At 35.7% G+C, this 26,846-nt stretch overlaps 4 protein-coding genes across 6 annotated transcripts; all 4 read right to left on the bottom strand.

Moving 5' to 3' along the window:
• Positions 1–6,640: 6,640 nt before the first annotated feature.
• Positions 6,641–11,163, bottom strand: LOC108204535 (uncharacterized). Of its 2 annotated transcripts, none has more exons than XM_017374027.2 (2): positions 10,838–11,163; positions 6,641–9,623 (listed from the first exon to the last, which is right to left on the bottom strand). In XM_017374027.2, the coding sequence occupies exons 1-2, from the start codon at positions 10,880–10,882 to the stop codon at positions 6,924–6,926; spliced, it is 2,745 nt and encodes a 914-aa protein (XP_017229516.1). In that variant the 5' UTR covers positions 10,883–11,163; the 3' UTR covers positions 6,641–6,923. The 2 variants fall into 2 exon arrangements, with proteins under 2 accessions (XP_017229516.1, XP_017229515.1); XM_017374026.2 differs by having other exon boundaries at positions 6,641–9,626; positions 10,838–11,134.
• Positions 11,164–11,924: 761 nt separating this feature from the next.
• Positions 11,925–14,621, bottom strand: LOC108220254 (protein NRT1/ PTR FAMILY 4.5). The gene is made up of 6 exons (XM_017393973.2): positions 14,536–14,621; positions 14,345–14,441; positions 13,932–14,149; positions 13,367–13,795; positions 13,137–13,264; positions 11,925–12,990 (listed from the first exon to the last, which is right to left on the bottom strand). Exons 1-6 carry the CDS (start codon positions 14,536–14,538, stop codon positions 12,087–12,089), a joined length of 1,779 nt encoding a protein of 592 aa, XP_017249462.2. The 5' UTR covers positions 14,539–14,621; the 3' UTR covers positions 11,925–12,086.
• An 829-nt stretch (positions 14,622–15,450) lies between these two features.
• LOC108202712 (germin-like protein 5-1) lies at positions 15,451–16,660 on the bottom strand. Its single transcript, XM_017371234.2, has 2 exons — positions 16,519–16,660; positions 15,451–16,221 (listed from the first exon to the last, which is right to left on the bottom strand). The coding sequence occupies exons 1-2, from the start codon at positions 16,568–16,570 to the stop codon at positions 15,686–15,688; spliced, it is 588 nt and encodes a 195-aa protein (XP_017226723.1). The 5' UTR covers positions 16,571–16,660; the 3' UTR covers positions 15,451–15,685.
• Positions 16,661–18,343: 1,683 nt separating this feature from the next.
• On the bottom strand, positions 18,344–26,405 carry LOC108202696 (phytochrome A). 2 transcript variants are annotated; one of them, XM_017371214.2, is made up of 5 exons: positions 26,105–26,405; positions 21,545–23,638; positions 20,449–21,265; positions 19,622–19,912; positions 18,344–18,821 (listed from the first exon to the last, which is right to left on the bottom strand). In XM_017371214.2, the coding sequence occupies exons 2-5, from the start codon at positions 23,613–23,615 to the stop codon at positions 18,611–18,613; spliced, it is 3,390 nt and encodes a 1,129-aa protein (XP_017226703.1). In that variant the 5' UTR covers positions 23,616–23,638; positions 26,105–26,405; the 3' UTR covers positions 18,344–18,610. The 2 variants fall into 2 exon arrangements, with proteins under 2 accessions (XP_017226703.1, XP_017226711.1); XM_017371222.2 differs by having other exon boundaries at positions 21,545–23,621; positions 26,105–26,389.
• Positions 26,406–26,846: the final 441 nt, after the last annotated feature.

Genomic DNA, 26,846 nt, shown 5'->3' with positions numbered 1-26,846 from the left:
GCTTCGCGAATCAATTCTGATTCACGAATCATGAATCAATTCACGAATCATAAATTGATTCGCGTCTGGTTACTTCAGTTATTAATTCTGATTTCACATACTTTTATTCATGTGCTAACCTTTTTGACGTGTTAGTTAAAAGATTTTAATTTATATTATTTAAATAAGTCCGACATCTATATTATATTATTTAAATTAAATATGCAAAATTTTGATCGTTGATTTGTAGTCTAGTACAATACACACTATTAATTTAAAAATATATATATATATATATATATATATATATATATATATATATATATATAATTATTAATTATTAAAAATACTTTTATTAAATTTTCACTATTTCACTAAAATATTAGTAAAATTTTAGATTTCAAATTCCTTCAAATATATATTAATCAATAATCAACTATTAATATAAATCTATGTAAAAAATTACTAATTATTAAAAATATATTCATACATTGCATGAGTTATAAGCTAATATATATATAATTACAATTTACAACCTTTCAAACATGTTTAATTTTAATATTAATTAATTTTCTCCTTTGTCAGAAAAGCCAATGATATTTTTGACAATCAAATACTCCGTATATCATGATTGTTCATTGGTCGTAAATTGTGATGGTACTCGTTTGCTCGTTGACTCGTTCGTTCAGCCCGTTGACTAGCTCGCCTACCCAGTTCGTTCGTTGGATTCGTTTGTTCGAACCGCGGTTCGCTCGCACTCTTGAGTGGCTCGTTAATTCGCGGGACGGTTCCGATTTCTTATATCAGGATTCGTATTTGCTTCGTAAAATATAACGAGCCGGTCCGGGCCTAATCAAACTCGTTCCGAATCGAATTTTGTCGAATTTTTTGGTGGGCCGGTCCCGAACGAACAGTTCAAAACCGCTCATTTGGCCACCTCTATCCGAGGTGGAGACCGACTTATAAATTAATAAATGAAGTACTTAAATTTAAGGCCATTATCACTGAATTATATAATTCTGATCCTAACAACCAATACAGGGGTGTATTAATTATAAAAATGGATTGGCAATTGGCTAATACTATACGTGATATAACTGCCTGCTATGCACATGCCACCAAGCTATTTTCTTGTGTCAACGAACTAAATGTAAATCATGTTATAATTGAGTGTGTTAGTATTGTTACCACTTTACGTGATTATGAAGAAAATGAATACTTTAGTTCAATTATTCATGATATGAAAGTGAAATAGATTGAATATTTTACAGTTTTTCTCTATATTTATGGTATTGCATGCCTACTTGTTCCCGGTGTTAAACAGGAAGGTTTAGAAAATATGTTTTAACATTAGCATGAAGTATTAGGAGTTTCATATAGTTATATTTTATGTGTTACTGTCTCTATTTTTTGTATCGTCTTATAGACTCGTATGTTCCGAGAACTCAAAATGCTATACCACAAAAAATAAGGAGTTCTAGTAGATTTATTAGTACTATTTCAAATATATAAACTAAAACCGAAAATATAGAATTTGTACTAAGTCGAGTCCTGCACCTTCTAGCTAATACTACTATGCTTCGGATTTTTTCCTTATAAGTACAAATTAGACGACAATTTTGAAATATTAACATAATGAAAGAATTATGACATACACTTTTCAGTTTCAGCTAAAGTTGCACGAGACGTATTAGTAGTCCCTGTCTCGACATTTACATAAGAATTTATTTTTAGTGCAGGAGGATGAGTTTTAGATGAGAAGAGATCAGTTTTTGTGCCAAACGCGTTAAAGATTTGTGTTTGCAAAAAGGCTTGAGATCAAGCTGAGAAAAGACAATAAGAGAAACAAGAAGATGACTCGGACGGCGAAGACGATCCATGGATGGTGATGAATATATTTTGTTGTGTATTTTTATTTAATTTGTTGACGCGATTATGTTGAATTTTTTATGAAGAGTCTCCAATATATATATAAAATTTTATACGAGGTATCGTCCTGTTTTTTCAAAATATTAATTATTAGTTTACAACTTATTAATAATTAAATTATATTTTAATATTAAACTGAAATCATAAATTCGAATATATTTAATAACTAATAATTGATGGCAACTTATTAATAATTATTAGTTTACAACTTATTAACAATTATTGATCTGCGGTTAAAATTTACAAATGAGTTTTACTATAATAAAATAAAAAAAAAACTATCTTTTAAAAAAAGCCTTGAACCGTCAACCCGATAAACCCGAATCCTGACCTCCCGAGCCGTGTGTCGGTTACGGTTTGGCTACTCATAGCCCGCTGGCTTGAACCGTTTGTTTGACCGAATATAGGTAACTGGACTTGGAGAATGATAAGACCAGAAGTTCGTTACATCGGCAATCTTGGTGTGTTGTTGTGCATGAATAAATTTTTTTAGTGAAGAAGTTACACAAATTTTTATAAGAAAATGTAATGAAACCTTAATATTAGACATTTTTGTAAAATCGCCTTACTAGGTTTGTCTTGTTCCATTCATGAATGTGTCACGTTAGTCCCACATCGAAGAGTAAAGTTTTAGTTCAGTGCATAAGAATAATTACCAAATTATGATCTTTTCAGGACTTTTTGTGGGCTTGTTTACTAGTCAAGTTGTTGCATTTATACCGATATAATTCAGCTAATTTCAGATTTGAAATTCCAGGCTTTACCCGATTTGTGAAAAAGATTCTGGATTTAATTTGGGTCGTCACATATAATATCAGAATTAACTCTCGAAATCTTACTTAGTCAAGTTGTCATAAATGAAAAAGTGAAAACACGATACTGGTCGATATAACTTGCTTAGTCAAGTCGTCGAAAGTGAATACACATCAGTACCAACAAATATAGGGGGTGTTTGTTTTCGACAAGCAGAAACTGCTTCTGGCTTCTACTTTTCTTGACCCGTTTGTGTAAATAAGCAGAAGCATTTTTAAGAAGCTGGGAATGCTATCTTCTCTCTCAGAGCTTCTGCTTCTTTTCCAAACACTTTATTAAATTTTTTACTTCTCACTTCTAATCCACTTCTTCACTTTAAGCACGAAATCACTTTTTTTAAGCTTGGCCAAATGGCTCCATAATCATGTAATGGCTAGAGGTAAGATTTGTTCACATAATTACTAGAGGTAAGATTCGGTCATCTAAGTTATTATACGTTCAAAATTAAGAATTTAGGGGGAGCTTATAAAACGCAATGATTTGACTCATGTTATCACACTGAATAACCTGGAAATAAGCTAATTATGTTCAAAATTTGAAGTGTGTTTTATTTGATATATGAAGATACGAATGCCGGAGAAAGTGCAAATGATAACTCAACTAATACAATGACACCACCTGGTCAGTGACGGATGCAGAGGGTGTGGGGATGCTAGAGCTACCCCGACCTCGAAAAAACAGCGAAAATATTTTTTTAGCCTCTGCTGAATTATAGATGTCAACATAATTTTTTTAAAATGTACAATAATAAATAGGGTCATGTTCGAGAGAGAATAATTAGAGAGAGAACTCATATAACACTTACCTTACGCACAAGCTGGTATAGAATTCGTACTTTATTAATTATAATTTAAATTTTAACATCATCTTATTAGTATTTTAGAATTGATGAATTGGATTTTAACCAGATTATATTTACCAACTGATTATATTTTTTGGACGACTGCAAATTATACCGATGTCGGTTTATTATAATATAGTATATTAAATATATTTAAAAGAATAATGGTGGAGTTTTTATCTTGTACTACATCTCAAGTGTTAGTAATTTAAACGGTATAAAACTCTTTAATATTGTAAGAGTAAGAGAAGTTTATATGGGACAGACTTGTAGTTACAAAAGAGATGACCAAACCAAAATTTTGTACGACTATAAATTATTCTTATGTTGGCTTATTATAGTATAGTATAGATTAGTTAGAGTTCTGCAGCAGAACTTTACATGCAAAAAATGTCAATATCTATGTTTTTTAAAATTATTTTTGAACACACACAACGATGAAAAAACATGGGAAAAAAACATGTATATAGATTTAGATCCTAAAAATCTATTTAAAATTTAAGGTTCTAGAACCTTAGTGGTTCCATGGTTATAATTTACGGACTGGTTCTTTCTTGAGCGCGACCCTGATAAATAGAGAGGGGCTTATCGAATTACAAATTCAATAGGTGATTTCGTATTTACTCAATACTCTGTTTTCGCACTTGTTTTCCAATCATCAAGATATGATAAATTGATTGATTATCCTTTAATATTCTCATTTTTTTGTTCATGGGTTTTCTGATTCTTGGATAAATTTTTAGTCTTTAATCTTTTTTTGTCATTAATGATTTTGTATAATGAAATTGTTAATCGGGAGTTTCCAAGAATTAGAGTTTGAAGAGTGTTCTCTTACACATATACCGTCGTTTGATCCTGAATTGATTTCGGAAGCCCTCGCTAATTAGAATGATAATTTTGATTTTTTTGTTAGTTCTGAATTATTGAATTGTTATAGTCTAATTTGGGACTCTCGGATTACTTTAAATTAGTCATGAAATTGCAGTTATTAGTTGTTGTTGTGGCTAAATGTTCTCATACACTAAGTGATTTTTTTGATCATCTTTGTTGTATTGTGAATTTGGTTAGGGATTCGTTTAAGATAAAGAATATGCTTCAATAAAGACAACAAGAACTTATACAGAAATGTGTTCAGAAAGTGGTGAGATATTTTCTTAAAAGGGGAAAAGGGTTAAATGACGTTTTGGTCATTGAACTGACCTATATAACTTTCACCTGGATCCTCGTACTCAAAAAGCTGTCAGTAAGGTCACTTAACTAGTAAAAATATTCAATTGAATCATTGATCACGATAAAAATTTCACAACCGTTAATACTTGTTGACTTTAGACGGTCTTTTGTTAAATGCCCACACATGTGCTGCCACATCAGCTCTTCAACCCGCCCGCTAATAAAACCACCTAACTATCTTATGACCCACACAAGTAATTAAACCCCGACCATTATCTCTCCCCAATTCATATCATTTAATCCATCTGTATCTCATCGATCTAAACCCTAAATTAACTGATCTAAACCATAATTCCAAATATGGTACGAACTCGTATTGAGGTTCGTGTTACTCAACCAAAAGATTTTGAAGACGAAGGCACTAATGAAGGTGGAGCTAATGATGCTGGGGATGTTGAAACGAAGACTTGTGGTGAAGATGAGAATCGGGCAACTGGGCACGAAACAACATAAGTATACATTTCGCTCATCATCTTGAATATAGACATGAACCTTAATTTTAAAAATGAAGATGCCGGGGAGATGAGAGAAAAGAATGGGTGTATGTGATTTAAATGGCAGGTGCAACGGTCATATGACCCGAGTGCCTTGTTTCAAACTGCCACGTTGGTGGAAAACAAGTCACATCACCTGTTGATTTATCTTTCTGTCCAAGTTTTAACGTTACTAACGGGCAGTGTCCTGATTGAAATTTTTTATCAATATAATCAGTTGACTGACAGTTTTTTGAGTACAATGACCCAAGTGAAAGTTATAGATCGGTTCAGTGACCAAAACTCTATTTCACATTAAAAGCAGGAATATGGCACATTACTGAAGAATCGCAAGGGGGTGCGCACGGGGCGCATCGGTGCGGCAGGGGATGCGCGCCAGGTGGCATAATGACGAATATCGTTCACCAATACGCGGGGGTGCGGGAAATGCAGTGCGGAAAGGACAACATCCGTAATTTCACAGCATATCCAACATCCCTATTTGAAGTTCCGATCTACTCTCCTTCTTTCCGGCAGGCGGCGGCCCCTTATACTTGTGGATATAATTAGATATTTGAGCCATCCCAAAATTTTAATCCTGGTTCCGCCACAGCACCGGGTAGTGATGCTAGTGATTTAAATTCATTAATTTTGATTCAGTTTCTAATTTCCACTGTAATTTATCCTATCACTTGATTTACACAAGTTAGATATCATTATCATTTTAGTCCAGACACCAAATAAACCTGCATTTTAATACGCAGTTCTTGAAAGCCAGAGTCGAACCTATGGATCAGAGGACTTTGGTGGCCTCATGGAGTTGAAGTTTTTGTATCCTGAGTTTGATATATTGCAACTAGGATACCGAAAGCACAGGGGTATCAGGGAATGAGGTGAAAAAAAAGGTTAGAAACTCGTCGTGATTTTTTTCGAGGAGCATACAACAAGAATTAAGAAGTTTTACAAATTTTGGTATTCTGAGAAGAACTTAAGTATGTTCTTACTAGGTGTACCAACAAGTCATTTTTTTATAGACGTTTTTTGAGCTCATCTGTGTATCACCACTCACCAGGCATTCTTAAAATTTATCAAAGATCAATTTTGCATTTTTTCTGATTTTCTTTAGTTGATACTTAATATTGAATGAAAAGCATTATAAGCATAGTTCGACAGACCCATGAATTTGACCATTGTACTTGTGAATTGCAAAACAATATAGTCGTGTTTGTGTGTGTAAACCGTCAGCAGACTACTGATAATCAAAAAATGAAAAAATCAACGAGGAAAGGATATATATGAAAACCCGAGTCTACTACGTAACTGTCTCCTTAAAGCAATATCAAGCTATTATGAATTCATTATAACAACATGCAAATGTAGAACAACCTTAGTACATTAACCTTCAACCTTTCCAACAAATCACTATGATGCCAACCATACATACTAAATATGATACAACCGAGAAATATAGAATGGACAATATAAAGTTGTTCTCCTATATTACAAGCTATAAATTTTTGAACAAAGCACTATGTATACTGTCTATGAACACTCAGGCCGACAAACAATAAAACACAACCAAAAAAAAAACAAAAAAACAGCAATCTGTATCATAACAGCAAGGAAGATCATGCCATAATGCTTTACTCTGCAAACAATTATACTTTAATCTCTCCTTTAGGGTCAAAAGAAGGCGTTTTCCCGTTGGATTTTCCAGTGATAGCCTTTTTTGCCTTGACAAATGTGTTTTTCACCTTTGATAAGATGGTTTTTGACTGCTTTTGAGTGGATTGTACTGTAACCACCTCTTGAGGGAGGTCTTGCAACGTTGCTTTATCATCAAGATCCTTAGTCTCGTTGTCCTCTCCTTTCTCCTCCGCATCAGGCTTCTCCAGTTTATTATCATCAGGTTTTTCTGATGTTTTATCCTCCATTGTTCCATTACTACCGGTTTCAGCTGGAGTGACAGATTCACTTTTCTTGTCTTTGTTCCCATTTTCTGCAACTGGTTCCACGTCTCTGGATGAAATGATGCCTTCCAAGAGGTTTTCAGCAACCTCAGTGTTTGGAATAGATTTAACAACTTCCTCAGCTTCTGTTGTCTCAAGCTGAGAACAGTCCTCAGCTTTCACATCTCTGACTTCATTTTCCGCTTCAACCTTCATTAATGTATGAGCTTCTTGTTTCGGTAACTCTTCATCTAAATCTGCTTTGCCAGCTGAAATCTCTTCTTTTGCATCAGGTTGATCTTCTTTGGTTGGTAGTAAAGCTTCGCCTAAACTTATGGCTTCTACAGAAGTTTCTTCAGTGGATTCGTCTTGCTTTGGGACCTCCACACTTTTCTGAGCTTCAACTACTACATGTACTTGTGCTTCGTCTACCACAGTAGTTGATGTTTCATGAACTTCTTCCTTAATAGGCTGTGGTTCAGGAATTCCTTCGTCTTTCACCAACTCTTGTTCTAAATCCTTAACAGGACCTACGACTTCCTCCTCTTTTTTATCATCAATTTTCGTTGATAACTCTAGAATTTCAACTGCTTTTTCATTCTCTCCTAACTTTACCTCAACAAGCTCCACCTTTGCTTCCTCTGCTTCCTGTGATTCAGAATTGTCGGTCACTGGCTTGCTTTCAGCAATCTTAACTTCTGGTTCTGAGACATCAGGTGAGTCTGTCTCAGCAGCACAATCTTGTGCCACTATAGATTCATTTTCAACAGAAATAAAGGCATCAGGAGTATTTACAGCCTTCTTCACTTCTTCAGGTACTACAAAAGACTCAGATATGTGATTTGCTTCTTCTACTACAGGAGGCTCAGTGAAGCTTTTTTCTTCTTCAGCTATGGGAGCCTCAATGGCATCATTCTCTTCTTCAACTACAGGAGGCTTGGTCTCATTCTTCACTTCCTCAACATTAGGAGTTTCGGTTTTGTTCTTCGAACCTCCAACCACTGGATTCTCAACAATCTTCTCTTCTACAGGAGTTTCTGTCACGATCTTCTCGTCTACTGAAGGTTCTGTCATGATCTTCTGTTCGACTAGAGGAGCTCCAGTAGCATAATTCTCTTCTACAACTAAAGGAGTCCCAGTCATGCTTTTCACTTCTTGAACAATAGGAGTCTCGGCACTGTTTCTTGTTTCTTCAACTGTAAGAATCTTAACATTCTTCTCTTCAACTGGAGGCTCAGTTTCAAACTTCTCTTTCATTGGAGGAGGCTCTATACCGCTGTTCTCTTCTTTGGTTTCAGAAGTCTCAGTTGCGGTCTTTTCTTCATCTATAATTTGCTCTGTCATGACCTTTGTCTCTTCAACCACAGGAGCCTGAACAAGCTTTTCTTGTCCTGCCTCAGATAAGATTTCCTCATTTGTTACAAGTTGCTCATTGGTTTCCTCAGTTTCTTTAACGGCAAAAGTGTGTAGAATCTTTTCTACTGGAAGAGGCTCAATCACGATCTTCTCTTCTACCACAGGAGGCTCTGCAGTGATCTTTGCTTCTTCAATTATAGGAGTCTCAGTTTCAGTCTTTGTTTCCAATACAAGTTTCTCAATTGTGTCGTCTGCTACTTCAACCGCAGGAGTCTGAACAAGTTTATCTTCCACTGCAGGAGTCTCAGTTGACAACTTGTCTTCCACCGCAAGTGCCTCAATGGTGTCCTTTTCTTCTTCAACCACAGGAGTCTGAACAAGCTTATCTTCCACTAAAGGAGTCTGAGTTGATATCTTCTCTTCCACTACGGGAGACTCAGTGGTGTTCTTCTCTTCTTCAGTTACAAGACTCTGAACAAGCTTTTCTTCCACTACAAAAGGCTCAGTAACAATGTTCTCTTCTACTAGAGGAGGCTCAGCAACGATCTTTGCTTCTGCAGCTACATGAGTCTCACTTGCGACATTTAATTCAATTATGGAAGGCTCAAAACTCTTATCTTCAACGTTTGATTCAGGTGCGATAGAAGGAAGTACTTCAGAAGCCAGAGGCTGGACTTCTTCAGCCAAAACAACACTTGGACTAGTGAAGTCCTCAGATTTCAGCTTTTCCTCTGAAGTTGGCTCCATTTCTACTGTTGACATTTCTTCCTCAACAGTTATCTTTTCCTGTGTAACTACAGAAGACTCGATATTCTTGCCTTCAATTTTCTCTTCAGCATCAGCTACAGGTGCAATAGGAGCTTTCTCTTCCTCGTCTCTTTCCTTTAGCTCTTCATTCGTTGGGGCCTGAATTGGCTTTGCCTCAATCTTATCTTCAGATTCAGACAAAGGCGCCACAGGAACTGGCAACGAGTTGAGTTCTGGCTTCTCTACCTCAGCTGGAGAAATGATCTCTGGTTCACATGCTTTTACCTCTTCATGAACTTCCTGTGCCTGCTGCAATAATGTCAAAATCAATCATTTCCATTCAAGGAAAAAGATTACAATGCCTCACTAAAAGAAGTTAAAAGCAAGAAAAAAGTCGAAGAGAGAATTAAAAATGAAAAGTTAAAGTCAGTGTTTAAAAAATAAAGGTGACAGTGCAGCATCTTTTAATCATAACATGTGATCTGCATTATCATCTTAAGCGTTACCTGGCAAACCAGATAACCCCCTTCTGCAAATTATCTTAGCAATAACCTCTCATTTCAAAATTTTAGAGATTAACATGACATATTAACAGATTTCACGAGCATTCTCAGGAAAGCATGAATATATTAACGTCTCATAGAAAATTTAAATATGCAAAGTGGGAGGAGATCGGAACTTGGTGAAGTCATCTGTGTATGAGTTTCACCGATAAGTTCCTGTTAAAATCATACGTGCCTTTCAATATAGATATTTCACAAGTGATCTCACAAAGACAAGCATTACATATTCCGGCTACTATAGAAAGCCATTTTGCTGTGTGATTCCTAATTTACATCTAGTCCAACTTCGATTGGTAATATCCGCACCAGAGAAACAGAAATTAGGAAAAAACTCAATATCCTCAACTACTGCAATTATATATGCCTGTGATCCTAAAATTATTTGTTCAGTATTTATTACAGTGATTTAGGATAAATTAAAGAATATATCATCGATGAAGTTTTTCAATATAGCTTCAGAAAGACTTGTGTTTAGCATTATTAATTGATCCCTTGTTCTGCATATTTCAATCTTCTATTCAGAAAGCTTGTCTGTTCAGTCTGTTGCAGAAATCTCATATCATCTGCAACAACATATTATACTTGGTGCCAGAACTACTGTATTTAAACACATAATCCTTATTCAAATAAGATATTTTCAACAATTTGTAAACATCTTGCCACCTTCTCAGTTCTAATTAATATCAGTTATAACTAGGCAAATCAGTTCAGAGATGAGTACTACCATGATTGAACTCTGAAACACCATCATACTAAAATCAAACCGCTTTTCGGCTCAACCAAAGCTTAACATTCTAGTTTCCATCAAATTAAATGGCCTTACAGTACTAAAATTCATGTTGATTCTGAGCAAGAACATAAAATTTTCCTATAGTACTACACAGTAACAACTAACAATAAACAAACATATAAACATTAAGCTGAGACATACATGCAGAATGCAAGATAAAAGAGTACCTCAGAGGAAGTAGGATGATCTGCTACACCAGCTTCACTAGCCATGGATAAAAAGCTTTGAAGTATCTAGAAAGAAAAAGAAAGCAACAAGATTTATAGAAGAATGATATGGTTGGCAACAACCAAGAAAAGCTTAGAACAACACACTAAAGGAAAAACCAGCAGAGCTTAGCAAGAAAGTGTGCTGTATGATGATGTTCTTTCATCACATGCTTGTGATCTGTCAAAAGAACATTGTGGGGTTTTTTCAAGTCCTAGCCATTAAAAAACAACAAATTATTAAAGTAAAATGTGGGTAATTTCTTTTGATCAGAAGACTGAACAGGATGGGATGATGAGATGTGACCTAGTCATTTTCAGCACCGGAATTTACATTTATTGCACTACTAGGCTGTCCCTCTTCTCTCAAAGGATGTTGACCAAAAAATATTTTAAGAAGAAATATTAAGTTTATTTATTATTTAGTTATGTTTAGAACCCTCAATCTAATTTGGCACCTAAATCCTTGATTATTTATTTCGACGAGCGCAGAAATTCGTGGTTACTTATAAAATAATTTTTATTATATATTTTGCTTAATAATTGTTTTGTCTTTTAAAATATATTATTTTTATTAAATATTTTAATACAATTTGTTTAGAAAACTGACTAATAATATTAATGATACCTAACTTAGGATAGTAGATATATTTTCATTTAACTTGGACTAATAAAACATAATTCTCGTAGAAGAGGTTTATACAACAATCTAATGTAAAGACAGATTTCGGTGCTAGTTATAAAAGCGATCCTATAACTCTCATTTTAGTGTCCCTAAAATAGCACTATCTTGAGTTGTAGTAAAAAAATACGAATTAGATTTATTTGATAAGCACAAATTTACAATTAATTAGATTAATTAGGAGTTGATCAGTTGATAATTGGATAATCGGAGAACTACCGTTCGACGTGTTATGGAATGATGATTAATCGGTATTTATCACCGATATTAAGAACAATACACATTATATCATAAAAAAATAATGAAAATTCCTTAATAAGAAAGGTAATGAAATACATCCCACACTAAAACAATGCTATAACAATATTTTACATGTTAACAAAATTGTCATTATTAGATTGAAAGAACCATGGGGCATATGTCCAGAGCATTGCCCTTTACAAAATTTTACACATGAAAGACCAGAAAATAGAACTTAGACTACCAGAACATCCCATCTAATTACCACATAAAACATGTAGATGGCTTTTACTCATTCTGAGCCTTACCATCATCCTTTTTTATCAAGTAGGCAGCACTTGTGGATATTGACTCCTGAGCCTGCAGGGGCTCAATCATCACTTGTTCTGTTTTGTACTTGTACCAGTTGGCCCAATACAGATAATGTACAAAGTTGAGGCAACTCAGAATGGCTAAAAACCAATAAAACAGGTCCAAGTTGTTAGTATCAAGGTCTTGTCCATGCAACCATCCTTTTTTGCTTGGTGTAACTTTCTTGGTCACAGAGTTGATCATGGTCACAAATATGGTGCTTAAGAAGTATCCGAATGACAGTGAAATCCATGTAAACGAGGTCGATAACGACCTCATTTTGATAGGGGCCTCCCTGTAGAAAAACTCCAGGAGGCCTACTAGAGTGAACATATCCGCGATACCAAAAATGCCAAACTGAAATGAGAGCCAGAAAATGCTGATGGACTCTCCAGGGTGGTCAAGAGCATACTTTCGCCTTTTTACTTCAACAATGCCTGCTATTGCCATTGATAGCACGGATAGAACTAGGCCAATTCCCACGCGTTGCAGTTGAGTAATGCCGGTGGGGTGTTTAGTGATCTTACGGGCAAATGGGACGAAAACAAACTCGTAGAGAGGAATGAGAATGCACATGAATAAAAGAGGTATGACTGGAATTGTGGGAGCTTCAATTTGGAAGGAGCCTATATATCGGTTCATGATGAAACCTTGTTCGACTGAGAATGTCTGGAGTTGAGCCAAGCATGTGTTCATTATTATGGTACTAAATATAATAGGTATCATTCTTGTTATGATCTTTACTTCTTCAACTTGAGTCACCGTGCAAATCGTCCATCCAGTTGAGGCTGTAGGCTCCTGTTTGGATTCTTTCCTCAAAATTGCAGCCTTGTCTAGCCAACTGAAATTATCCGATCACGGGTTGAAAAAATTTAACTAGTAGGATTATAGTTCCAATGAAAAAGATATCAAAAATACTTTCTCAATTTAGGGTAACAGACTGACAATATTGGACAAGAACCCGAGAACTCGACCATTCAGGCTTACCTGAACTGTTTGGTGTGTGGTATTCTGCGATAAACTGAAAGTCCTGATTCTTTTTCATTCGTCTCGTATAGTTCAGCAGAATTCTCTGCTAATGGCAACTTTCTATTTTTAATGGCCACAACTATAACCTGTGATCCATCAAGCATTGCAACTGTTTAATTTGCTAGCTTCTGATTAAACTGAATGAAAATGACAACTGTTGAAGACTTAAGGCATTATGAGAAAAAGACCTGGACAACTTTAACAAGAGGGCTATCTTCGGGTACTTGGAGGCGATAGAAAGCCTTGCCAGTGTAAAGAAAAGAGAAAGCAGTGCAGGAAAGGACGGTGGCCACGAAAAATCCCCAATACCAGTGAACATGCATGCTAAGGTAAACAACAAAGGTCACTCCAATACATGCCCCAGCGCTGGTGGCAAGAATAAGATAGTTGAAGTAAGTTGCAAGGGCTTTCGCACTCTTGGGATCATTGACGTCGAACTGGTCAGCTCCAAGTGCTGGAAGGGCGCCTCTGACACCACCACTGCCAAGTGCTAATAGAGCAAGAGAACCATAAAACATCACAGAAATACCACCTTTCAAACAGCTTGATTCTTGGACCGAACAAGGGTCAGGATGTAATTTGTCAAACCGAGCTTGAATTGTTATCAAGGCCAGACCCTGAAGTTTATGTATATAGGCAAAGTAAACAGAAGTCAGATAATATCCATTATCTGACACTTTTATTGCCATTTTTATAGTTCTGCTTATAGCTAAATCAGTAAAGTCCATATGCAGGAAGTGTGCGTAAATATACCATGACTTCGAGGGCACCAAATATAATGCAAGTGTGGAATCTGCTGATGAAAGTGTCTGAGATGAAGCCGCCGATGACAGATAGCAAGAAAGTAGATCCCATGAAGTTGGTGAGGGTAGTGGATGCACCAGAGAGGTTGAAGTGCATTTGTAACATGAAGTACAGGACCATACTTACCATGTTTGCTATAAATCCTATGTTATCCAAAAACACAAACCCTACACCAACAAAGTAGCAATAAATTAAAAATTGTCCCATGTTATTTGTGAAAATAAAATATGGTCATGTAAAGTCCTTTCCCTAACACGTTCGGGTTACGAGAACTGGTCACTTAACATGGTATCAGATCTCTAGTTAGTCACGTAACATTTTAGTGTTACCAGGGTAGCTATCAATAGTTTGGAGAAACATACCATAAACGAATGAGGCGGCTCTGAATCCACCTTTTTCTTTGTTCTTGTTCCATGGGCTGAGATACTTGTTTGCAGCTTCTCCGACCTCCATCTCTGCCTGTTTCCAAATTTTAAACAAAATTATCAGACAACAAAAAACAGAAGCCGAGTTTTAATGAAAACTGAAAAGAATCTAAGTAAACATGTCTTGCCATATCAGCGGATAAATGATCAAGAGCAATACAAGGTATTGCTAGCTGGTGCAAAGTACTCACTGATGTCTACATTCATATATAGGTGCTGCTACCTTATCATATAAGCCAGACCACACATTGTGTACAACGATTTTCGCATAAGATCAATCGCCTAAACAACAAAGCATCTCTTTCTGCAGCAATTTTATATGCACACATGAACTGAGACACATATAACTCATGTCTGTCTGTAACCTAATTTACAATTTTATATCGGATCAAAGTTGCATTAGTACAAAATTTTGGAATAAGATATATATGAAAGCGAAGAGTTTCTAGCGCAACCTGCTTATTTTCTGGAAATAAAATATGTGCATTCGACATGACATAAATAGAAGAAATTGACAACATCACATAAAAAAAAGCCGAAATTAACTAACTCAGTTGGCTGCAAACCTCCCTAAAGATTCTTCAGGGAAGCAAACAAGCATGCTTGTGTAAGCTGAGAATACTCCCAGCTAGCAGAGAGATATTCTCCCCTGTTTTGGAGTTCTTGGAAACCAAACGCCAATCAATGCTGGTTGTCTCAGAGTTGTTAAGATCGTTAAACTATGTGCTAGCTACATTTTATGGTTTTTCTATAGAATTATATTCTATTATGCTTAAATGTCATCCCCATAAATTCGCTTTGATTACCTCTATCCAGAAGCATATGTAGCCAGGAGGTTCGATGTGACTTTGATCATGCACTGAATGGCCTTCGTCGAAAAAAATTGTTACTTTTATATATGAGCTGACATCAGGGGTGCGGAACCAGGAGAGGCTAATCCAGGCTGAAGCCCCGGCTGAGTCAGAAAAATCGATGTATTTTTTTATTCTTAGTCATGTTTTCCCTTAAAAATTAGCAAATTCCTTCGTGTAAGACTTGACTGATTTTAAATAAATCAGTAAAAAAAATTTGTTAAATATCACCAAGAACATTAACCTCCCATTTTATTAGAAGTACTCAGAGAAGAAAATTTTAAATATCAGTACAGCATTACAAACAAGTTTAAGATTCTCAACGCGCAAAGGACTAAAGTAAACCTCATCTACTGTAACAACTGACCTCACAAATTTTTCCGAAATACAATCAACAGAAACCTGCAGATGCAATGTTACATTAACATCACTTTGGTGCAAATCTTGACTTAATTTTCTGAACATCTTTGGTGCCAATTTGGAATGCTTGTGACAGCACATAATCTGGCACTGGGGGCACCGCGGCAAACAATGTGGCGCCAATGGATTGAGTGCCAGGCAACTGACTATTAAACGCGACAATGACTGCAGCAGGTACCTTGCCATTGTTCTTCTGGAAGTGGACAAGTCCCTTAGGGAACACGAAGATTTCACCTTTCTTGACGGTCTTGGAGTACAGGGTACCTGTTGTCGTAATGAATCCAACCTCAAGCTCTCCATCAAGCACAAACGCAATTTCTGTGGCACGAGGGTGCGTGTGAGGAGGGTTGAGGCCACCAGGGGCATAGTCTATGCGTGAAAATGAGACCCCGAGTGTGTTTAGTCCGGGGATCTTCTGCACATTGGCTCCGGTCACCAATGAACCAAATGTGTTGTTGGTGAGTCCTGGCTTGGACAATCCCGCGAAAAAGAAATCATCAGCAGTGAAGTTCTCTTTGCAGGCATATCCATTCATCTTAACACCTGTTTAGACGTAAAAAGGATTCAGATCAAAGTGTCCACCAAACTCGTTAAAATATATCAAGTACCTAAACGATCTCCATGACTCCTCGTTTAAACCTATAGCTCATATGAACAAAGAAAGACATTAATGACAGTTCAAGAATTAAGAGTAGAGCAAGGCCATGAACTCATAAATTTGCAAGAATGAAACAATAAGTATATGAAATTTTGAATAGAACTAAATCCTCAACAAAATGGCAAAAAGTCTAAAACCCACAACTATAAATGAGGGGAAAAAAATAAAAGAAAAGTGATTACAGCTTAAAACCATGAACAAAGAATTCGGCTTCTGTTGACTTTTTGCAGTCATGGATAAGTCTGGAATCACTAAAAATGAACCATGACAGAAATTGTAAGGGGTGGAATTAGGGGGAAGCGAGTGAGCTCGGATCCCTGCCAAGTGTCCTAAAACATAAAAATTATAATGTAAAAATTTTGAAAATAATTTGAATCGGTTCTTAATATTTCTTGATCTCGTTGTACTAAAATTCTGGTTCCGTCCCTGACAGATCCGAACAGCAGCTTTTGGCTGAAAAGCTGCTTTTAGAAAAAGCAGGTTCTCCCATGCTTTTGGAAAAAGCTGCTTTTCAGCTTTTGCAGAAATCAGTTATAGATTTCATAATCAAATCTCATTAAAAACATTATTTTTTTAATATTTAAACTCAAAATAAGCAAATATCAAAAAAATTACCAAACAGTTATCTGATTTTTATGACAACACTTTTTTTACCAATACTTTTTCTGACAGCACAGCAATTTTTAACAGGACTCCCAAACAGACCCTTAGTGTCTAGAGTGACCACGTTATTTAACCAAATTTTATTTTATTTTCTCAAATAATGTAATGTCTAATTAGGTGATTTATGTGATTAGGATAATTTCATTATATAGTGAATAAAATCATTCATAAAATATTTTAGAAAGGGAATTTGAGAACATCGGGGGAACTAACATGTTTCTTATATTTAACAATGCCTAGAGCAGATTCCCAAGCTCAAGTTTGATATAAATTTTAGAAATTGATTAATGAAAATTGTAATTCTGTGTGAGTATTAGACCTTTCATGTTGGATCAAATCATTTTTTAGTAGAATTCGTAAACAAATTGGATTAAATTTGCTTTAAAATGGGTAAATACTAGTTTGCCCACATAAGAAATTGGTAGCTTTATGTAACTGTAAGGATACTGTACAACTATTCAAACATGTATATGACTTAATTTTTTGTGTTGTTTTAGGTTTATTTTTGAAAGCATTATGACCGCTCGTATAATTGGACTAATGTTTTATTTCGAAAATAATATTATAATCGAATGTGTTAATTTATCTGATTGCAATATTTACAGTTATCTGATTGCGGTATTTTATTCCAGAAGTAGAAGCTAGCTAATATAGTAATATATGATAGTATTCAATCAGAATTTTATATTACGCTTTAAAATATGATGATATTCAATTGAGATTGTTTAAAATCAAATATTAATAAAAAAATTTGGATTTTATGAAATGATGGATTTTATAGAATTTCCAAATGTGTTTTAAATTTTTTGAAATCCCATCAAAAACCATAAGATTTTGAAGTGTTGTGCTTAAATGCTAAAGAATTTATATCAACACTGTCACATTTTATCAACAATCCACATAAAAAAAAAAAAACATACAATCCATTAAAATCCATAAATTAAAAACAATTCATTAAAATCAATCAAATACACCACCAAAGAAAAATTATTTAAGGTTCAGGATTGGATAAACGGAATGGGATTCGTTTAAATTGTATATGAATGAACGGTTGTGACGTTAGTATGAGGGTAAATAAATCAACCTTTTGACTTTTGATTGTTTTTTACTCATCATTTCACTTGTGTTAATTCTTGGTAGAAGGGACATTTTGAGTAAAGTTAAATATATAACCAAATGGAACAGGTTTACCAGCAATGTGATTTGCAATGAGATTTTAACACCTTAAAAGTACTTTTTAATACTCTATCATTTATATATGATATTATATTAGTAGAGGCAAAAGTATATAATGACTAAAAATTCTATTTATGCCCAGACAATTCAGAATCAGAACATCATATAGAACTCAAAACACAATGCCAGCCAAGTTCTTAATCAGCTGGCTCGGAAGATTTGAATTATTCGACAAAATGTAACTATATGACGACGTTCTTGGAGACGGTCGATCAAATAAAGTTCTGCATGTCAATCTACCAATTATTCAGCATATACACAAAACTATCAATGGCTTCGAGTAAAAGATACAAAACAAAGTACAACATAGAGTAGTGGTACATAACTCATTTGTAGTTGGGATTTGAACATAAGTCATTTCTCAAATAACAACTTTTAAGATTCGTGCTTACTTGCTGCAGCAAGTTCGACAGTAATTATGAAAGTGGACTTCCCGGCCTCCCTCAAATAATGAACATCTCCATTCATGAGCTTCACTAATTTTCTGCTAATCAGCAGACTTATGCCCTCCTCGGATGTTTCAGAATTACCTCCAAACATCTGGCTCAACAAGTCTTCTGGTACCCCGGCTCCAGCATGTGTTATCCTGCATCAAGAAACATAATACAAATAAGTATTGACATGTTTTCGAAGGCGTAAACATCTCCTCCAGTGAAGAAAGCACGGCAAATCTTTTAAGGGATTATAAATTGATCATTGACATGTTTTTTTCATAAAATTTGGGAAAGGAAGGGGGGTTCTCTGTAAGTACACGTACTAGGATATAGAATATAAGCTCATGGCAACTAAAGGAAAATTCTTTTAAGGAATTATCTGAAGTCACAAAACAATCAAATATCTTGCATGGTCAATTAGGTGTTATCATTTATCAGATATGTGTTTATTGGTCGCTACATTACAGTACAAAAAGCACAACCTATTGTTTAAACGAAGAGACCCGGTAAATCTGTGTAAAAGTCGGTTACTCCAAACCTAACTTTCTGAGAGTATACTGGCTGATAAGAGAAGATTCCAAAGTAAATGCCTTTTTGACGAAACAAACTGTGGAGCTTCAGTTACAACAATTATCTTTTCTGTAAACAAAAATTTTATTTCTTTTTTTACCAAATTGCTTTTCTGTTTAAACTAAATGTTACTCCCTCCGTCCCCCTAGATAGAATACAAGAGACTTTCACAATTTTCCTTTATTTTACTAGGTATATTAATTTATAGAAATTAAGAATGGAATCTTCTGTATCTATACTCTATATAGCCTTACTCAAGGGCTGATCTTCAGTGAATATGCCAAAAAATATGAGAAAGTTTATTTTAATCTAAAAGAGGTTATTGCACTACCAGCAGTTCAATATATACAACTACATAGAGGATAGCAGATGTTTCTTATACCTGATTTCCAAATGCACAAGTTGAACAGATTTCCCCAGATTATCCTTCGTTAGAGTAACTGAAATGCCAAGATGACCACCAACTGGAGTAAGGTTCACACAAATCGACATGAAATCAGCAAGGACTTGCTGAAGCCTGAGACCATCTCCATACAAAGTTTCAGACATCATCTCTTCAGAGAAATTATCAACTACTTGAATAGCCTTTCCACTGCTCCTCATCAAGACTTGACTCCTAGATGCAACGTAGACATCATGAAGCCTGAACTCTGACATTTCCAGGTCCAGATATCTGTAGAAGTTGGGGAAGAAAGGTATAAGATAAAAATGATTGAACTGGTTACACATCTTTGTATTAAATCAGTAAGGACATATGTATTTCCATAATAAAAGACAGTTCAATAATAATTAACATGACAGGGCGCATGAAATATATTTTAGCACTTAATCTTGACATGAGTGGCTAGGTTTTGATGTCCTTGAGAATGTTTCTGATTTAAACTACTATAAAGTCACTCAAATTGAAGCCATTTCAAGTAAGGTTATACCTAAGAACATTTATGAAGGTACAAGTCAGATAGGTTCATTTCAGTCCCATCTATCCATATGCAACACATTTAGGGAATATAAGGAATTTACGATGATCTCAAAATGATGTTTCTAGTGCATGTCTTGTAATGCATATAGCATATACTATTATAATTGTTTGCTAAAGTACATGGTCTACGTAAAGGTTCCTCTCAACAGCATAGGAATTTGGAAGGGCTATTGATCTAACAAGTTCAGATAGTAGATCTACTCATTGCAATTAAGTCAAATAGAAGATACCCGTCAATGATGCTATCAAGATCCGTGTCATCAAGTATTCTGTTGAGTTGACGCTGGCAATGGACACTCGTCCGCAGAAGTCCCGTTTGCTCTTCTCCCAAGCCAGTCTCTTCCAACTTCTCCCGAATAAAATTAATACCACAGAGAGGATTTTTAGCTTGCCTTCTCAGATAAGCTAATGTTTTCAGTCTCTTCACAGCCGTCTGTTCTGTTAAGCGCTGTATATGAAGTGCTTGCTGAAGCTCTTGGCTTGCTAACTGCAAAAAGCAAAAGATCCCAGTAACTGTACCCTCTGCATCTAACTTTTTGCTTGCACAGAGCAGGCACTCCACATATTTCCCGTCCCGTGAAAAGAAGCTGAAAGGAATCTTTTCAGACGTCTGACCTGTCAAAGCATTGTTTAGTACAACCCCAAGATTTATAAATGCCTCCCTATTTTTCAAATGACAACATGACGCTTGGATTCCAAAGATTTCCCCAAGAAGCATTTTATTCATAACATCCTCTCTATGCCATCCAGACAACTCTGTCATAGCTTGATTCCACTCAGAGCACCAACCAAATTCATCTGTACCAAATATTGGGGGAATCAATGGGTTTGGATTTTGCACTATAGCTTTATAATCTCCTTGAATTCGTGTAAATTTATCCATGATGGTCTTCTGACTGGTAACATCTTGGGCCACAAAACATACACCAACAACATTGTCATGGATACCTCTACTCGCACAAGCATTAACAACTAGAGTAATTGGAACTGAGCCATCCCTAGATCCGTGAGTTTTGAATTCAAATTGAATACCTTGCTCTTCTTTCCCTGACACACATGGAACAAAGAAATAAAACAAGATGACATCCGATCAGAAATTGTATTGTTCAGTTTTTCCTCTCGAAAGAATAGCACACCGCAGACTAGAAATGCAGTCATTTTAGAATGTTCAATAACTATCATTTGCATAATTGAGGAAGAAAATAACCATTTGTTTTTAAATTTACATGTATGTGCATGCAAATAAAAGAGCACATATATATACTTTAGTAAATATTTACTACCAGCGAAAGAAGTTGATCTACTTTAAAGACTGAGAGATCATACCCTGCAGTGCAAATGCCAGCATTTTTTCCACTGTATCAACTGAAGAATCTTCCACGAGGGTTATTAAATGCTTTCCCATGGCTTTATCCACAGGAAGACCGGTCAATTCAGCAATTTTTGTATTCCACCCATTTACTATTTTATCTGCATCAACTGCAAATATTGGTACTGTGGCTGTTTCAATCAGCCTGACCATCTCACTTGTAACTGCTTCTAGTTCCTGTATGCCATCAATATTTAGGTCATTGAGCTTTGTATGAATAACATCAGTGTTTGAACGGAAATCATCGCCTTTTGGAACCACTGCTTTTTCATCACTGAGTGCTTTCCGCAAGATAAGCTGCAGAGAATGGATTGCATCCATCTCAAAGTCCTTCCAAGTTGCACTTCTTGTCTTCACAACCTCCAGAAAAGCTTTAAAGGATGACCTTGGGTGCATCTTTCTGCCATCATCCTTCTCCTCAGGCTCGTGCTTGGCACCACCCCATCGGATATGACAAGCAGCATGAGACCTGAACCAGAAAAGCATGTCCTGGGAAGTTATCTTCACAACTGCCATTCCACATACTACATCCCCTAGAGCAAGAGCTCCAGGGAACCCAGCATCATACAGGCTATCTGTACTCAAACCCGTGGAATCCGTATGGTATTCAGTGAGCCATGAAACAATATCCCGAAGCTGGTAGTCGCTTGGTGTAGCACCCAATCTATAAACCTTATTTTTATATAATAGGGCAGCACCTTCACATTTCACAAGATCCATCATGTTTGGAGTCTGTGATATAATTCCAAGAGGAGCATCTCGCATCAGCAAATCACACAACAGAGTCTGAGTGCGCAGGATATTCTTCTCCACTATCTGATTTTCCAATTCTAACTCTTTACTGACGTGAATAGCAAAAACTTGAGCAAGAAACTCACAAGCATACCTAAGAGGAAAAGGTACAAACCTTGGACTTGTGTTATGGCACACCACTAAGCCCCAAAGTTTCTTACTCTTCACACTATTTCGATCAGAGCTTTCAACCATTTCCTCAGAATCATTGATTACAACTGCCATTACTAGTGAAGCAATAGAATTCATGTTTTCCATATATTGTAGATGGCAACTATGTGGAGCCCTAAGGGTTGACCCACACAAGGTCAGTTCAAAGGGAAGCTTTTCATCTTGCAGCACTGGCACATGTTTTGCACGGCAATCACAGATCATACGAACCTTGTTCTTCAGGAATAAAAATCGTGCAGCCTGGGGGACATCGGTAGCTGGATAATGCAAACCCAAATACGGCTCCATGTCTGGCTTTGTAACCTCAGCTATCACCTCCCCATGATCATCGTCGTGAAATTTATAGGCCATTACCCTGTCATAACCTGTGAGTTCAAAAACTTCCTGCACCATCGTATCGCAGAGTCTTTCCATGCTCCCACCAGGTAAAGCCTGCAACCGATTAACTGCTTTGCTTGCTAGCTTATATGATTGTAGGGCCCCTGCTGCAGTCATAGGGACTTCGTAAGGCTTAACAGGCTCAAAGTCAATGATCAAACTGCCTGTGACTCTGTGAGCAATTGCATAATATGGTTTCCCAGAAGATTTACAGTGAACTAATATCGGATTCAACAAATTGATATCAGCAAATCCTACCGCTTTCTGCAAGGCAGCTGCACTAGGGGCTGTAAAGATTGTCCTCACGTCAGTTCCAATGCCAAGAACTGAATGTTCGCCGACACTTGGAACAGCATGAGTAACCATCGTCAGCATTTCAGGAGCATTTTCACTGTACGCCATAATCTTGAAAGATTTTTCATCTACTGCTAACAAACAGCCAACGGGCTGGATAAGCTTTCCTTTTTGGATGTGATGGAGGTAAGTGTTAGTTAACTTGTTAGACTGAATTGATAAATTTTCACCAACGGCACTGGTAACTCGCACCGAGCTCGAGTAGTCAAAAGAAGAACCCGACTCTTCAAAATCGGCATGGATCTTTGCATCTATTGTGGTCAGTACGACCCTTGAATTTTGGTTCGCTCTTCCCGCGTTGCTGGAAGAGTTTGCAGGTCGTGAAGATGACATACTTACCTAGATTCAGTTAAATGCTAATAAGAAAAAGAAAAGGAGAAATATCAGGCTACTTAGGGCACATTTCAATTAAGAACTCAATAAACTAACCAAAGAAAACCCACAAAGGCCACGTACGACAACTAATTGTGTAATTCATGAATTAAGTTTAACAGAAGCTATAGCTTTTAAAAGAGGAAACTCTAACGCCCTGCTCCCGAGTTATAATTAGGGAGGAAAGCAAGTGAAAAGGAAGTAAAGTTATGTAACTTTCACTCCTGTTTGTGCTCCCGAGTTTTTTAAAAGGAGGAAAGCAAGTGAAAGTGGATGCAAATATAGCATACTTTCACTCCAAAAGTGGGATGAAAGTGAAAGCACATTTGCTTTCACTTGCATTCACTTGCTTTCTCTCCTAAAAAACTCGGGAGCAGGGTTTAAGGGGGCTGCCAGAGCTTAAAGCCTTAGATGCAAAGCGGTGTGCTCCAACAAAGAGAAGCACAATACTAAAAATCAAAACATGCATGACATGAACGCACTAAATAGTATATACTAAAAAAAATCAGAAATAACGCTGTCTATGGCAAACAAATTCAAGCAGCATACAAAACTGTTTCATAATTATACTTGTAAACAAAAATATATATACCAATGACAACATAAAATGTTCATTCTTTAACCATAAACTTATTCTGAGAGATTATAAGAACTTCCACACAATTGGCAAGTTCCAATTTTTGTTGATTGTAATCAAATGTGAGGAGTTACGGAATAAGTCAAATCCAGTTAACCCCTTCTGTAAAACGTGGTAAAAAGTGCTTAAAGTTTCCCAAAGCTTCTTGGAAGAGATTGGGTTTTTCAAATCAAAGTGCAAACTCAGTGCTTAGATTGGCTTTGAGCCTAAGCACACTTTCACAACTTCAAGAAGCACAATGACAAAAATTAATATCAGATCCTTTATAATAAAACACTGATCCATATTTCAAAATTGACAGTTCAGCAACATGATAATTATATTAGTATCCTTGTGACAAAAACCAAGACTGGTCGATATATACCAAAATTTGGATTTTATACCACGGGATAACCCACAAACGAGGACCTATAAAACAAGGACCAATATCCCTAACGTTGTAGTCGGGCTTTTAAAAAAAAAATCTGTTCAATTCACATATATATTAGTAGGATCATGTTCCACTTAGAACCCTTGGCCTAAAAACCTTTAGAACCCTTAGTCTTAATTCTAGTATTAATAAGTTCTGCAGCAGAACTGCACATGAAAAAAAAAAAGTCGTATTTATGTATTATATTTTGAAATTATTTTTGAATACACACAACGATGCAAAAAACATGTATTAGATTTAGATCCTAAGGGCTCTAGTTCTTTTTGTTTTTGCGATCCATGTGGCTCCCACATCATCTACTGATTAGGATTGTATTAAGTTTTCTGTTGATTATTTTTCAAGATTTAACATAGTGATATATATATATATATATAATAATAATTCTAGTGCCTAAAATGAGTCTACGTGCAGATCGAGTAGTTACCTTATAGTTTTTAGCAATAACGGTGGGCACTTTGATATTAAATCCCTATGTAAATATTATTATGATATTGTAGTTCATATGAATTTTCATTCTATACTAACTCCTATTATTATGTGGCTAAAAAATAATCGGCCCTCACTAGACTTTCGGCCAGGTACCCCCTGTTGGTGACAAGAGGTCGAAAGTTCAAGTCTTAGTGCAGTCATGGACAGGTGAGTTTAAAAAATTTCTCTAATTAACCATTACCAAAAAAATTAAAAATTTAAGAATCTGATCATTAAGTGGTTACAGGAAATTATCATCTTCAATATTCTGTCAAAAATGTTACTAATATAAAGACATAATACACACTTCATGCTATAATTCAAAAATCTTGCTGCTATTCAGTAAAAACAAAAAAATAAAAAATATAAAGAATACTCTTTAATTGTTCATGGGCCAAAATTTTTGATATCTATTGTGATCGCTAGACAGTAAAAAACTAGTAAAATTTAACCGCATCTATAATAAACCAAGAACCTAATATCCCTAACATCGTAGTCTAGTAGGTACCCCTTGTGTTGGTAACAAGAGGTCGATGATTCAAGTCCCAGCGTAGCAGACGTGCAGTCCCTAGGGAGTGACTATATAAAGTTTCTCTAATTGACCATTACTAAAATAAATACTAAAAATTAAAGAATCTGATCACTACTAAGTAATAACAAGAAATCATCTTCAATATTCTGACAAAAATGTCAATGATTTAAAGACATGTGTCACACAGTTCATGCTCATTCAAGAATCTTGCTGTACATTCAAGAACAGTAGCACATACTAACAAAATCTATACAAAATATGAAACCAACAATCCAACATAACACTATTTACAAAAACAAAGCACAAATAAGATTAAACTAAGTTTCAGCAAAGAGTAGACTATAGATACACATTACAAACACAAAAAAGACCAAAAATCTGACCTTTGCTGAGAAGTGAAGATGGAGGTGAAGAACTGAAGATGATAGCAACAGCTTGAAGAAGCACTTAAATATGGAAACCCCAGGTGGGCCCTGATACCATAATGGGAAAGCTCACCCTCAAATCCCCATTACACAAATTGCTTGCTTCCTCAAGTTCAAGAACTTGTTGATGCTCTCAAGGGCCAAAATTTGAAGTGCCCCACAAAAACCTTAAAATAGTAAGCACACTCAATAATACACATGGAGATATATTAAAATAAGCACAGAGGGAAAGTGGAGGACAAAGAGATGATTTTTATTTTCCTCAACAGGTAAAGGGTGATTATGATATTGTGCCTATAATTGCACAAGCATGATTTTCATGCAGGCATGGAAATATTGGAAATACACCGGAATATCATTTAAAATGATTTCATAGAAAATAAAATTTTTACAAAATATTAGTCAAATTTTACTCCCTCTGTCCCAGTCAATTGTATACGTTTTTTATCACTGCTCGACACGCTTTTTAAGGCTCTTATAAAACATAGTTTCACAATTTATTTTTAAGATTTTCTTTTTTTGTATAAAAATATAAATGTTATACTTTTATATAAAAAAAAGAAAATCTTAAAAATAATTTACAGAACTATACTATATTGAAGCATTAAAGTCCGTGCCGCGCCCCCGTCCCCCAATGTATACTATTGACTGGGACGGAGGGAGTAGTTATTTTCTGATAAATAAACGGAATCTTGGACTT

The sequence above is a fragment of the Daucus carota genome, chromosome 1, assembly GCF_001625215.2.
Source record: "Daucus carota subsp. sativus chromosome 1, DH1 v3.0, whole genome shotgun sequence".
Lineage (NCBI taxonomy): Eukaryota > Viridiplantae > Streptophyta > Magnoliopsida > Apiales > Apiaceae > Daucus > Daucus carota.
This window is presented reverse-complemented; position numbering and strand designations above follow the sequence as displayed.

Excerpts from the sequence above, each read along its gene's own strand:
- LOC108204535 (XM_017374026.2), bottom strand. The coding sequence starts at position 10,882 with ATGGCTAGTGAAGCTGGTGTAGCAGATCATCCTACTTCCTCTGAG. Across the intron at positions 9,627-10,837 it reads ATCATCCTACTTCCTCTGAG|CAGGCACAGGAAGTTCATGA; the intron begins GTACTCTTTTAT and ends ACATTATTGCAG.
- LOC108220254 (XM_017393973.2), bottom strand. Across the intron at positions 13,796-13,931 it reads TTGGTGCCCTCGAAGTCATG|GGTCTGGCCTTGATAACAAT; the intron begins GTATATTTACGC and ends CATAAACTTCAG. Across the intron at positions 13,265-13,366 it reads CTCTTGTTAAAGTTGTCCAG|GTTATAGTTGTGGCCATTAA; the intron begins GTCTTTTTCTCA and ends GATGGATCACAG.
- LOC108202712 (XM_017371234.2), bottom strand. The coding sequence starts at position 16,570 with ATGACTGCAAAAAGTCAACAGAAGCCGAATTCTTTGTTCATGGTTTTA. Across the intron at positions 16,222-16,518 it reads TTTGTTCATGGTTTTAAGCT|GTGTTAAGATGAATGGATAT; the intron begins GTAATCACTTTT and ends ACGTCTAAACAG.
- LOC108202696 (XM_017371214.2), bottom strand. The coding sequence starts at position 23,615 with ATGTCATCTTCACGACCTGCAAACTCTTCCAGCAACGCGGGAAGAGCG. Across the intron at positions 21,266-21,544 it reads GCTGGCATTTGCACTGCAGG|GGAAAGAAGAGCAAGGTATT; the intron begins GTATGATCTCTC and ends CATGTGTGTCAG. Across the intron at positions 18,822-19,621 it reads CTTGTGCATTTGGAAATCAG|GATAACACATGCTGGAGCCG; the intron begins GTATAAGAAACA and ends TTCTTGATGCAG.